Source organism: Rhincodon typus, chromosome 28, assembly GCF_021869965.1.
Source record: "Rhincodon typus isolate 14 chromosome 28, sRhiTyp1.1, whole genome shotgun sequence".
NCBI lineage: Eukaryota > Metazoa > Chordata > Chondrichthyes > Orectolobiformes > Rhincodontidae > Rhincodon > Rhincodon typus.
The window spans coordinates 5142830-5156638 of NC_063359.1; the positions used below are offsets into that span (position 1 = coordinate 5142830).

A 13809-nucleotide genomic window follows, 5' to 3' on the forward strand; every position below is an offset into this window, starting at 1 on the left:
TGACACATGATAAGGGGAGGGACAGGAAGTGAGGAGGCTGCAGAAGGACTTGGACAGGCTGGGAGAGTGGGCAAAGAAGTGGCAGATAGAATACAATGTGAGAAAGTATGAGGTTATACATTTTGGTAGAAAAAATAGCGGTATAGACTGAATGGGGAAAGACTTCAGAAATCTGAAGCATGAAGGGATTTGGGAGTCCTAACTCAGGATTCTCTTAAGGTTAACACGCAGGTTCAATTGGCAGTTAGTAAGGAAAAAGCAAAATTAGCACTCATTTCAACAGGGCTAGTATACAAGAATAGAGATGTACTGCTGAGGCTCTCGTCAGATTGTATTTGAAATATTGTGAGCAGCTTTGGGCCCCATATCTAAGGAAGGATGAGCTGGCATTGGAGTAAATCCAGAGGATGTTCATAAGAATAATCCTGGGAATGAAGATCTTGTCAAATGAGGAGCGGTTGAAGACTATGAGTCTGTACTCGATGGAGTTTAGAAGGAACGGGGCGGGGGGGGGATCTGGCTGAAATTTACAGAATACTGAGAGACCTGGATTGAGTGGACATGGTGAAGATGTTCCCACTAGTAGGAGAGACTAGGACTCAAGAGCACAGCCTCAGATGGAAAGGGTGATGACCCTTTGGAACTGAGATGAAGGGGAATTTCTTCAGCCTGACGGTGGTGAATCTGTGGAAATCATTGCCTCAGAGGGTTGAGGTAGCCAAGTCATTGAGTGCCTTTAAGACAGGATAGATAGATCAAGGGTTATGGGGAGAAGGCAAAAGAATGGAGTTGAGAAACATAACAGCTATGACGGATAGCACGGTGGCGCAGTGGTTAGCACAGCACCAGGGACCCAGGTTCGATTCCAGCCTCGAGCAACTGTCTGTGTGGACTTTGCACATTCTCCCTGTGTCTGTGTGGGTTTCTGCCAGGTGCTACGGTTTCCTCCCATGGTCAAAGAAGTGCAAGTTAGGTGGATTGGCCATGCTAAATGGCCCATGGTGTCTGGGGATGTGTAGGTTAGGTGTGTTAGCCATGGGAAATGTGGGGTCACAGGGATAGGGTAGGGGGATTGCGTCTGGGTGGGATGCTCTTTGGAGGGTCGGTGTGGACTTTTCGGGCCGAATGGCCTGCTTCTACACTGTAGGGATTCTATGAAATGGCGGAGCAAACTCGATGGGATGAATGGCCTAATCCTGCTCCAATATGAGATGGTCTCTCTCTGTTCTCTGGTTCCCTGGGCTCTGTGATGGACAAGGCGCCCGCGCTGAGCGATGGGCCCCGCCCCTTGGGCAGCTTCCCGCGAAACTGACGTCACCTTGGTAACGGTTGCCCCGCGTGACGGCGCCAGACGGCCTCCCATTGGCCGCGGCGCCACCACTGACCCCGTGGCGCCCTCCGGAAGTGTTTGCGCGGAGGCGCGGGGCCGGTGTCCGGACGCGTGTCGGAGCGGAGCTGAGAGGAGAGCAGCGGGGGCCATGTCCGACTTCAAACTGGGGATCGTGCGGCTCGGCCGGGCGGCGGGCAAGGTGACTGCCGGGGTGGGTGGGTGGGGGGGAAGGAGACAATGTGGGAGCTGGGAACGGTCGGCGGTGTGCCGCTCCCGAGCCGGCTCGCAGCTGCCGAGGGTTGGGAGGGGGTGGGGCGAGACCGAGGCCTGCTGGCCGCTCGTTGGGGCCATATGGCCAGCGGCAGAGCAAGCGGCCGGGGTGCAGGCCTACACCCTCTCCCCGACGGGAATACGAACTCGGGGACCCGTGCCTCCCGAAGTCCTTCCCCCGCTCGCTGCCCCACATTGACCTGAAGCGGCTGTAGGGGGTGCGGTGTCTCCCTGCCGTTGCCATGTGCTACGGCCTGGCCTCAGCCTGGTATCGGGACTTGGCGAGACACGTGTGGCTTGCCCTGGTGTCCGCGCTGCACTCCTGCTGGGTGGAGGAGAGCCCAACTCCCTGCCTTACACTTGGCTCAGTGAGGAATGGCCTGGACAGGAATCCTCTTTAAAGCAAACGGCACGTAAAACTGCCGCTTTGCAAAGGCCGAAGGAACTTATCCCTCTTCTAAAAGTAAACGAAAATTGCACTAACCCAACATTGATAGAGGCTTTGCTGCTGTAGCGCGTCTTGTTGACTCTGACATGAGGTACTACTAAGCTTTAGGTAGCCATCACTTGAGCCAGAGAACTTGAGCCGCTTCCAGATCTCATTCATTTGCGATGATGAGGCCTGAGTTAGTGAACCTTTGTTTTATTTGCTCTTTAGAATCCAGTGTATCCTTGCACAGCACAGCCTAGGTGAATCTCTGCAAGGATTTATCTAATCTCCAGATCATAGCAGTCCTCTGTCTCAGTTTAGGTGCACCATCCTTCAACTGCTTGTAAAATGTAATTCATTGTGCCTAATGATTCCCAATGCATCAAATTGCTTTTTTTTATTTTGGTGTGATAGATTCAGCATTGTCTGATGCTTCTGGGTTGGAGATATGCTATTGAGGCACAATGGGGGGGAGCAGCACACTGCAGTTGACTGTCCCACAACTAATGTGCAAGTACTTGATGTTTCCACATGACGTATATCTTAAATGGGAGAATAGTCTCAGTCCTTAACAGAGTGAGCATGGGAGAACTGTGAAAAGTGCTTTGGGAGGTATGGTTGCTGATGCTGCCCATAGATTTTCCTCAGAGTTTAGTGATCTTAGAAAGAACCCAAAGTTACATTTTATAGTAAAATCAAATGACCAGAAATGCTCTTGAGGCTGCAATTATACTGCCTTATTTGTATCCAGGTTGAGGACTTTCCTCCCTGCAGAGATGTGAAGGTAAACCGTAACTCCATAATGGGTGCCAACCTGACTGAAATGTGGTGGGAGAATCCTGGGATAAGATTCTAGAGACACAAAAACAATCAAGCGTTTGGCAGAAAGACCGGGAAATAGTTGGCAGCTAGGCATGAGCATGTCTGTATATGTGCTTTTCCACAAGCCTGGGGTCCCCCACTGCTATACTATTGATGGTTCAAATAGAAAGGACTTGTAAATAGTACCACTTACAAAGCAAGGAGGCATTCCTTAACTGGTTGATGCTTAGAATTCAAGCTAGTTAATTTTAGTCTGAGAATGCCTCATCAGGGAGTAACAAATAATCATTTGCTTTGCGTTTCTGGCAATGTGCTTATGGATCACAAATGTGCCTCTCTTCCTCTAACTAAATAGCCTTCCATTGTTCTGCTCCAGTTATGGCTACTTGAAATGTTCCTGAACATCAAGTTTTTGAAATGAGTTGGGATTTAATTGTTTCTCCTTGAGAATTCTGGAGGAAATTGCAATGACATTCGGTTTTATAATCCTTCTGATAGCAGTTGCTGAGTTACATTGTGGGAGTTCTTGGGTAACAAGAATCGGTAACAATGGGGGTGGGGGGGGCATTGGAGGGCAGAGGTGTGGTTGATACTGTGTGACAGTATGAAGATGCTGGGTTGCATTTGTCACAGCAACCATTGCCTAATGCTAGCTGCTTAGCATTATGATTCAGTTCCCATTGTTTTGACCCATCTACACTGGAGGTAGATTGGAGTTCCATGGTGTGTTTTGAACTAATTCTAATCTTGCAAGTGTGTGCTCATTCCCTGGTTGCTTTTGTGACTTTCCCATTTCAGCAATTGGGAGTTTGACCTTGTGTCTGCTAGTAACCATTATGCTGCAGACTGGCTGTTGTTATCTGTCTCCCCAGTTGTGTTCACAGGTTTTATGGTTAAGTTGCTGCTTCTACAGTCCACACTGATCTTTTTTAAAAAGAGATTAACAAGGAATCTATTTCTGTTTGCAGACTAAGTACACACTAATAGATGAGCAAGACATCCCACTGGTGGAGAATTATACCTTTGAGGTAAGAGGGCACACGGACAGACTCCTGAAATTAATTTAACACTCATTCTCCCTTCTCAATCACTCTTTACTCTTTTTAAGGGCCTCCTGGTTGACCTTCTTTTCAATTGTCACACTTCTTTATAAACTGTCTTAAAGGTGCTGCATGAATAGAACTTGTTGCAGTTATGTTTAATATTAGACATAGTGCTAGGAAATGAGCTGGTCTGTTGTGACCAGTTTTCACCCAGGACCGTAGAGCATTAATGAATGATATAAAATGGTTACCAGACAGAGTCTGCTTGCACGAGACTGGGCAAATGGTGTGACTTTAGATGGTTTTCCCACATTGTAATTCAAATGTAGCTCCATGTGCAAGTTTGCTTCAGGATACTCCTGAGAACTATCTTAGAATGTTTTATATTGGAAGTGCTACGTGAATGGAACTTTTATTCTTTCATAGGATTTGTGGGTTGCTGCTGAGGCCAGCATTTCTTGCTCATCTCCAATTGTATTAGAACTGGGAGGCCATTTTCAGAAGCAGTTAAGAGTCAATCACATTACCTTAGATTTCGAGTCACATATACATCAGATCTGGTATTATTGGTTTCTACAATGATTAATTGTTTCATGGTCATCATTACTAAGGGGAGTTTTATTCCAGATATTTTGCCAATCAGTAGAAGTCAGAATGATGGGATTTGAACCCCCATCTCTGCCATATTAAGCCAGGCCTTTGATTTACTAGTTCAATTTCCACTACATCACTGTCCCTATCATTGTTGAAAGGACTTTGCACAGGATGATAGGTTTTAATGGGCTGCTGTGGACAGCAGCACCAAATTCCTTTAAAACTTCTAAGTTTTTTGCTCCTTTGACTGCTGCCTCCTGTCTGATGATAAGAGAATGAATTGAAGGACAGCTGACAGTAGCTTACTATGCATTGGACTTCAGATTGCACCTGCTTGTGGAGTGTTATTGGTCAGATGAAAGGTTCACGAAACTGACGTGGAGTCCCTTTGGCTGTGTCTGTTTGGTAGACGTAGTAATTACTTAGTAAATTCCCAGGACCTGAGTGTGCACCTGATTTTTGCCTGGCAATGTGTTGCATTTGTTAGCTTGCTTCAGTACTCCGGAAATTGTCCAAAGTAGCATAACTGACAAGTTTGTACTTAATTTGCTTTCAGTTGGCAATTTGTCAGAATTTCCTGATCATGTGCCCAGAACACCTTTGCCCAAACTTTTAGTCATCTGCCCAGTTATCTCCTTGTATGGCTTGGTGTCATATTTTGTTTGCTAACAGTCCTGTGAAGCACCTTGGGATATTTTCCTGCTGGTCAGCAGAGTTCCCACCAATTCATTTTCTTTAGCACTGACTCCTAAGTTCCATGCACAACACCAACTTCAAAAACCAGAAGTAAGTGCTGTGAATGGTGTCGGCATGCTGATTGCCATACACAGACCTTTAGAGCTTAACTTAGAGACAACGTTGGTGTACGGATGTAATGCCAAATGCAGGTTGTTGCTTTGTGGGCATATGATGGTGAGAAAGTTCTGAGCAAGACCTTGTCTAAGAGATATACTTTAACAATTTAGTAGTGCAAGAAAAGCCATAGCCAATCCAAAATGTAGTTTCTGTATCTGTAAGTTCTTGTACGTCTGCTCGTTGATTAGTTGGCAAAGAAAGCAATTGCATTTTCGAGAGAAATTATTTCCAGATTATGGCTGGTGCTATTTTTTGTAGCATTCCAGGTTTGTAGAGCTTTTGGTCATTGTAAACTTGTTTGAACAGAGATTTATTTGGCTTTCTAAAGGATTCTAATTTTTTTGTGGTAGATCAGAAAGGGAAATCTATGTGCCCTTGTGCTGATTTATGCAGGATAATTCATATCCAATCTATTATTGTACTGAAGTAGTTGAAAATCTATGGTGCCCTGGAGATGAGCATTAGAATTCTTTCATCAGATTGAGTTAGACCACTTAGGAGTGGTGTCTGAGGTTCTTTATCCGTTTAGGGACCAGTTGAAAACTCCCTTTGCCAAAAGGTTGTACATGTTTGGGTTAGTTGAAATATTCAAGAATGAGGTTGAATATTTTTGAGGAATATGAAGCAGAGGTGGGTAAATTAAGTTGATTTACAGATTCACTGTAGTCCAGACTGTTAGCAGTAAAGTCTTGAGTGGCTGAATGGCCTACGACAGTTCCTTTGAATCTGGTCTGCATTCTTTAATGAGCTGTCTCATTCCCTCACAGGCTCGTATGGAAATAGATGCTGATGGAAATGGCGCAAAAATATTTGCGTATGCGTTTGATATCAGCAAGCGGAGGGGTTCTGGTCGTCCTCTGCATGAGCTGCTCTGGTGAGTATCACAGTAGGGTGAGGTGCTGTTCAAAATCTCCGAGGCTGTCTTTATGGGGAGTGCTCCAGTGACATTGTTGATCCAGCAAGGGTAATTGGTTGTCTTTTGGAATTTAGATTGGGATTTAGAACTTTAGTTTTGTGATGGGTTTGATACCAGCATGACTTTTGCAATTTTGCTCTAAAGACAGCTTCTCTAGCTAGTTGAGGTGGGAGCTGTTCTGATATCAAAGTTTATAACTGCACAGAATGTAGAGTTTTATACTTTTCTATACATGTCAAAAATTATACCATGTTGAAGCCTTTTGTATATTGCAAAACCCACCCAAGTTTCTAAGTTATTGCCTAATGTTTTGAAAGTATTCTTCCCAATCTGTATACGTAAGAAGGTGTGATTGTTAGCAAATTCATTGAGTAAAATCCACGTTATATTAAGTGAGTAAGAATTAATGCATTCATTGTGTGAAGGTCTACTAATGAATGATGCAGAGCCAAGTGATTAGTGTGTTGAAGATTATGCTGTCCATCACTTTTATAATTTACAGAAAGATTAGAAATGAGTCTGAGGTAATTAAACATTAGTTTTCCTTTTGTACACTCTTCCCTGATAGTGAATCTGTGTTCTCAAACAGGAAAGAGCCACTCAATCCAGCAAATCTGTATCTTTCTCCACACCAACCATCTTTCTAATCCCACTCTCCCTATACCCTCTAATAATTTTTTCCAACATCTGTGATTCTTTTATGAAATAAATAATGGACTCTGCTTGAACTGTGGCAATTAATTCCACATTCTTAAAATTTTGTCTTTTAGAGTTCTTTGCCCACCCCACCCCAACCCCCAATCTTCTCTTTAATTCTTTCTAATCTCTTCTCAGTTTCTCTTCTTTAATTCTTAACTAGAAGGGGACCTACTGGATTTCAGCCCTTTCCTATTGCAACATGTGAAACAAGACCTCCCTCAGCTTACTATAGAACTATTGTTTCTATGCTCAATTCCCATAATCTTAAAAGTTGTGTAATGAATATTCCACTGACTTCAGCAGTAACAGCATTCCTGTAATTAAATAAGATTCTTCATAAAACGTTTCCTCTTGTACCACCTTTTGCAGGTAGCAGTCCAGCCATTCGTGCCAGCATGCTAATGTTGCTGCAAGGCCAGTCACAACCATCAGAAGGTGGTGCATGTTTTTAAGGAAGTGATGTAAATTGGTAGGCGACAATTCCAGTTGCTATACAAGAGACGTGTTAGTGTCTTGTTGATTCCGTTGTATTCTGCTGTGGTCTCTGAAGCATGCTGGTTGCTTACAATAATCTGCTGTAGATACACTCCGGATTCAGGTACCTTACACTGTGAAACATAGGCACTTTCAATTTCTTGCCGACATTTCAACGAACATGATGTGGCTGTTTATTTCTTTGCCGTTTGCAAATTGGCTGCGGATTTTTCTAATTCACAATGTATTTAATTGTCTATAAAGCCCTTTGGGAAGTCTCGCAGTCATGAAAGGCTCATTTAAGTATGGAAAGGCAGCAGAGGTAACTACCTGCTCCTGGTGTAAGCAGGGTAGTTTCATCTTTTAGACTGATTCATTTGAGTTTGATTATCTGGCTGGTGTGGCAATAGGTGGAAAGATAAAGCAAGGGAGTGGAGGGAAGATGATGTGAGAGACTGCTGTGCCAATAGGATGGTGCCTTGGATTAAGTGATTCTAGAAACAAAACCACCAAAGTATATTGTAAACTTTATAGTTTTACTGGTGGGTGGTTGTGCTTTCTGTCCAGATTCATAAAAGCTTTAATAACCATTATCTGTTTTCAACTTGCCTAGGGAGCGGCACAGAGGAGGAATTGCTCCAGGTTTCCAGGTGGTTCATATCAACAGCGTGACAGTGGATAACCGACTGGACAACCTCAAGCTTGTTCCCATGGGTTGGAGGCCAAAGGCAGAGGAAATCTCTAGCAAACAGAGGTAGGTCATTGGTTAGAGATGCTGTGGGAGGATGAGAAGTCCTTATGGAGTAAGTGATGATAATCTTGAGGTTAAGTTTACAGTGTGTTACAGTTCACTTAATCAAAAGATACTGTTTTCAGGGGCAAAGTGCAGCTGTCCAAACCAGTTATGTAAGAGGAATTGCAGAGCTCCCTGGATGGCAAAAGACAAAAATTCAGATAAAGTAGGCAATAAAAACATACTTATGACAGGTATCGAACAGGGGTTTTTAAAAAAAAAAATTGTAAACTAATTTGAAAATAGAATTTTCAGCATTGAGTTGAAGAAGCAAATAGGTAGCATGAAGGAAAAACTGTCAGTCAACATGAAAGAGAATCCCAAAGTATTTTATGGTACGCAGGTATAAAAGATGGAGAGGGTCCAAATAGGCACCATAAAGGGGATTTAACACGTGGAAGCAGAGTTCATATGTAAAGTATAAATAAGTATTTGTATCTGTCTTTAGTGTGGAAGATACTGCTGCCAAGGCTATGGTAAAAGAGAAGATAATTCAGACATTGAATATTCAAAAGTGAAATTGTAATGTACTGGACAAATTTTCTGTACTTGAAGTTGAGAAGGCACTGAGTGAGATGTTTCCCCGAGCCTTTTTGGGTGCAAGGGTGGAAATTGCAGATACATTGTTCATAATTTTCATATCCTCCTTAGACTCAGGGATGGTGCTGTAGCACTGGAGAATTATAAGTACTACAACGTTGTTCAAAAAGGATTGTAGAGATAAGTGCAGCAACTATAGACCAGTCAGTTTAACTTTGTAGGGGAATTAGCCACAAACAAATTGAGGCAAAATTAATGGTTATATGGACAAATATAGCTTAATGAAGGAGAGCTAGTATGGATTTCTTGAGGGAAAATCATGTTTAACCTGGAATTTTTTTGAGACACTTGTTGGGGGCAGTGGTGTCGATATGGTGGACTTGGATTCCAAAAGGTGTTTGATTGAAGTGCCACAGAACAGGCCTGTGACCAAAGTTATAACACTCAAAACGAAAGAGATAGCAGCAACGTGGATGTTTCTGTTGCTTGGGCAAGGATTTTAGTTGAGCTCCCCAGAGATCTGTGTAGCCACACTTGCTTTTCCTGATGAAAATCAAAAATCTAGACCTTGCTGTATGGTTGCAGAGCTAGTAGATTTTGCAAAACATAGAACCGTTGTGAGCTAAGTACAGTGTATAACTTCAAAAGAACATACACAAGTTGGTGGAATGGACATAAAAGTAGTAAATGACTTTCAGTGCAGAGATATATGAAGTAATTAATTTTGGTAGGAAGCACATGGAAAGGCAATATAAATTTAAAGTTTATCACGCTAAAAGTGCTATAAGTGCACAGGAACCTAATGTATAAGTACATAAGTGGACGGGGGTGGGGGAGAGAAGTTAGTAAAGCATACCATATCCTGATCTTTATTAATGGCATGCAGTACTAGAGGAAAAATGTTATGTTGAGCTAGTAAAAGTCATTAGTTTGGATTTGGCTGCAATATTGTATCCAGCACTGGGCGTGGCAATCTGGGAAGATTTTAGAGACTACAGAAAAGATTCAGGAGATTGGTTCCAGGGCTAAGAGAGTTGGATAGAAATCGGAAGAGTTAGTGCTGCTTTCCTTGAAGGAAAGGTTGTGAGGAGATTTGGGGTCTGTACAAGGTGGATAGACAAACTGTTTCCAATTGTGAAAGCATCAGGGAACAAGAGTAATATGAGGAAAAATGTATTCACATGTTGTGGTTTGTGCATGGAAAGCACTGTCTTGAGTGTGTGGATAAGCATGCAAAAGGAAATTAGACAATTGTCTGAAGAGGAGGTATGTACAGTGTGAGGCTGGTGGAATGGTACCTGACGAAATACACATTCGGAGAAACAATACAGAATGACAATCCAAGTGGCCGCCTCCTGTGCAGTAAAAACAAAATTTTCTTTTTCTTTAAGCTGCAGTTTAATTTGTGGTTTTTGCCTCCAGTGTACTGAACCACTAATGCTGTGCCTGTGTGTGCAGTCTGTGACCAGTAGTTGTACTCATGGCTTCTTTTGCGTGCAGGGAGCAGAGTCTTTATTGGCTGGCAATCCAGCAGGTGCCTGCAGATCCCATTGAAGAGCAGTTCCCTGAGCTGAACCTCACACGTTACTACAATGCCAATGGGGACATTATGGAGGATGAGGAGGACTCGTGCACATATTATGAATGCCATTACCCACCGTGCACTATGATGGAGAAGCAGGTGTGTGTGCAAGTTAAGAAGTGAGCACTCATTGCTTGCAAGATGTTGCTGGATGTCTTTATAAGGTGTCTTTAACATGGTTAAGCAATTCCTTGGTTGATTCTTAGGAATGTAATCAATCAGACAAATTTAATTTTCAGCCGTACGGGACAGGTGAGCAAAAGCTTGGTCACACTAGTGGATTTAAAGGAGTGACTTAAAATTAGAGGTTTTGACTGGGGAATTTCAGATATTGGGGCGTCGTCATAGCAGCCGGTGGTTGGAGCCAGTTACGTGGACTGTGCTAATGACAGAGTGCCTGACTTGAGGTCCCATGTACTCCAGAAGTGTGTAGTAACATCTCTGAACAGGTTGGTTAGGAAAATATATAGACTGTCATTTGGTCTCAAAGGCCATCTAGTGATAGGACCATTACATTACATCCAAGGCATGGTGATTGTGGCTTAATTCAGTCTCATCCAGTGAATTCATTTTGAACTACAGTGGTCACGTAGATGAGCACAACAGTTAGATTGCTATTTGCAGGATCCCATTGAGACCAAATCAAACAGATGACTAAATTTCTGAAGAAGGGTCTAGGCCCAAAACGTCAGCCTTCATGCTCCTCTGATGCTGCTTGGCCTGCTGTATTCATCCATCTCTACACCTTGTTATCTCAGATGACTAAATAGCCTTTTTAGGGAGGAATTCTGACCAGAAGACCAAGTCCTGATCTTCTTAAAAACTAGACTGGTACCTTCTGACCATGCACACTGTGTGCTGCACTAAAATGATACCTTCTGTGTGGTGCTCAAATCTGGCTACGGCTGCCATGAATGAAATCATCGGTTGACTGTCCTTGATGTGGTCAGTTCTTCTCGATTTAATAAATTTTCCTCACCATTCTACATCTCACTCTGTGACCCTGTCTCACTTCCAGGGGCCAGGATAACCTGTGGGTTGTTGGACATCTTTCAGGATATCTTCGGCAGTGAAGAGATGAATTAGCAGAAATGTGACTTCACCACCACAAAGCTGGGCAGTCAGTGACTGCTTCTAATAACCTGAATCATATAAGCAAGACACAGGTTACATTTTAAGGAAAAATTTTTCTGCATGAGTTGAAAATATTATGTAGTCCCATTGAAATCTTACCTCGTTCAGGTTGTGAATGAGGGATTTGCCCACTTGCTGTTTTCTGTTATTGAGATGATGGGCTGAATGACATCCTGTTCCTACGTTTTATTTGATGTCAGGATGAGAGATGCTCTCGAATGCAAATAGTTGAGGTACTGCCAGGTACCAGCATTAACGTCACACTTCTAATATTAAGCAGTCTCTTAAATTTCCCTCCTATGTTTTGGATTCCTTTGTTTAGTGATGATTTGATATTTCTATTTAAAAATGGGAGAGGGATTTACCTATTGTGGTGTTGGGTATTTAAGATGTTGTCGTTTCAGTCCCTGAATTTGTTTGAAACCAGCCTAGACTGTTGTTAAAAGTTGTGTTCTCCCCATATCTAGTCTCCTGTCTGTAGGGCTCTCACAAGGTTTAGCGTGAGCAGGCTCAGCACACTACTGATAGGTCTGAAGTACAATTTAGTCATGGCTTTAATGACACTGACAGACTAGGGCCACATGGGTGAAGTTGGGACAAACTATCTCATTGGGATGATAATTTTTGTTCTGCAGTTGGGGCAGAGTTGAGAAAGCATTATTAAACCGATGCTGCACTTATTAAAACAAAACTCGCATTGTTGGAAAGGGTATTATTTTGATTCCCATCTTCAACTTGACTTTTTCATTCATTCAGGGGATATGGGCTTTGCTGTCTGCAGCATTTATTGCCTGCCCCCAGTCGTCCTGGAGCAGGTGGTGGTAAGCTGCTGCCTTGTCCTGCTGCATTTGGTACAGGTACACTCTCAGTACTGTTAAAGGGAATTCCAGGATTTTCCTGGAAAATTTTCATCTTGAACCATTGTAGTCCATAGTCATTTGATGATTCTGTTCAACTGAGTAGCTTGTCTCAAATGTGGGGTAGTTGAGAGTCAACCACATTGGATTGTTGTGTATCCAAAACTGTGACAGGATGGGGGTAAGTTAGGAATGTAAGTGAGTGGTGCTGTAAGTTTCTACAACAAGCAGGCAGCCTCAGGGTCACTTTTCATGGAAACAGCAGCTTTTATTTCCAGATTGAATTCAATCCAAATCGCCATTAAGAAATTTGATCCTGAATTCTCTAAATTATTGGTCCAGGCCTGTAGATTACCAATCTAGTGATATTGAGTTGTGTGTTGTTTCTCATTAATGCTAATGTTGATTTGTAAGGATTAAGCTGACCTCTTTAGTAATGTGACTTGATGTGTTTGTTGTACTGCTTTTTTCAAACTCCCATTGGATGTGGGAATTACTGGCAGTCAGTGATTGTTGCCCGTCCCTAATTGTCCTTGAGATGATTGTGATGAGCAGCCTGCTTGAACTGCAGCTGTATGTATATGAATTGTGTTGGTAGGGAGTGAATTCCAGAATTTGAACCAACAACAGTTAAGGCTGGACAGTGCATTTCCAAGTTTGTCACATGTTTGTTACATTAAGGTGTCTTTCATCCTGGTTGGACGAAGGGGTATACGGTGTTGGTAGCAGCAGCATATAATCTGAGCAGTAGCTGTATATAGAATGGCCGCCTTGTGTGTCAGAGTTCCTGTTGGAACATGTGGTTTTGCCCCAGCTGGAGTCACTACCTTTCAGTGAGTAAGGGTCTGAAATAAGAAAACGTCAACTCAGATAGGTTGACTACCTTGTTCACTGTAAATGTGGATTTTTATTTTGGAATTGCAGGCTGATTCCTGTGTGCTTCAGTATAATGGATATTAAGTAACATCAATATTTCTACTATTAACTGATCAGACTGCAGCATTTCTCACCACCTTTTTCTCGTTTGCTGACTCTTATTTCTTGGTAAACCTTTCAGCTGCGTGAATTCAACATCTGTGGGCGGTGCCAGGTGGCACGATACTGTGGCTCCCAGTGCCAGCAAAAAGACTGGCCTGCCCATAAGAAGCATTGCCATGAGAAGAGGCGCCCGCTGCAGCAAGAACTTGAGCCCGAGCGATGACCCCCTCCCTCCCCTGCCCCTCCTCACCCTTGCCCCGCATGCTTTCGCCATGGATCAACAGTGGCGTCAGTTTTGTTTTGCACAATTCAGACTGGACATAAAGTTTCCTAAGCACTGAGGAAGTACAAAGAATAGAATGGACTTGAGGAGGTCTCTGTGAGAAGAGGGGGCTGGGGCTACCCTTCCTAAGATCGATCGCTACGAAGACTATAGAGGTTCCTAATCAGAAGCTTCTGTGTCTATATTTATATGTTGATATGTATTTGAAC

General features: G+C 43.1%; 1 protein-coding gene across 1 annotated transcript; it reads left to right on the top strand.

Annotated features, from left to right (window-relative positions):
• The first annotated feature begins 1373 nt into the window (after positions 1-1373).
• On the top strand, positions 1374-13809 carry zmynd19 (zinc finger, MYND-type containing 19). The gene is made up of 6 exons (XM_020522695.2): positions 1374-1529; positions 3821-3880; positions 6112-6218; positions 8047-8187; positions 10267-10447; positions 13397-13809. The coding sequence occupies exons 1-6, from the start codon at positions 1479-1481 to the stop codon at positions 13538-13540; spliced, it is 684 nt and encodes a 227-aa protein (XP_020378284.1). The 5' UTR covers positions 1374-1478; the 3' UTR covers positions 13541-13809.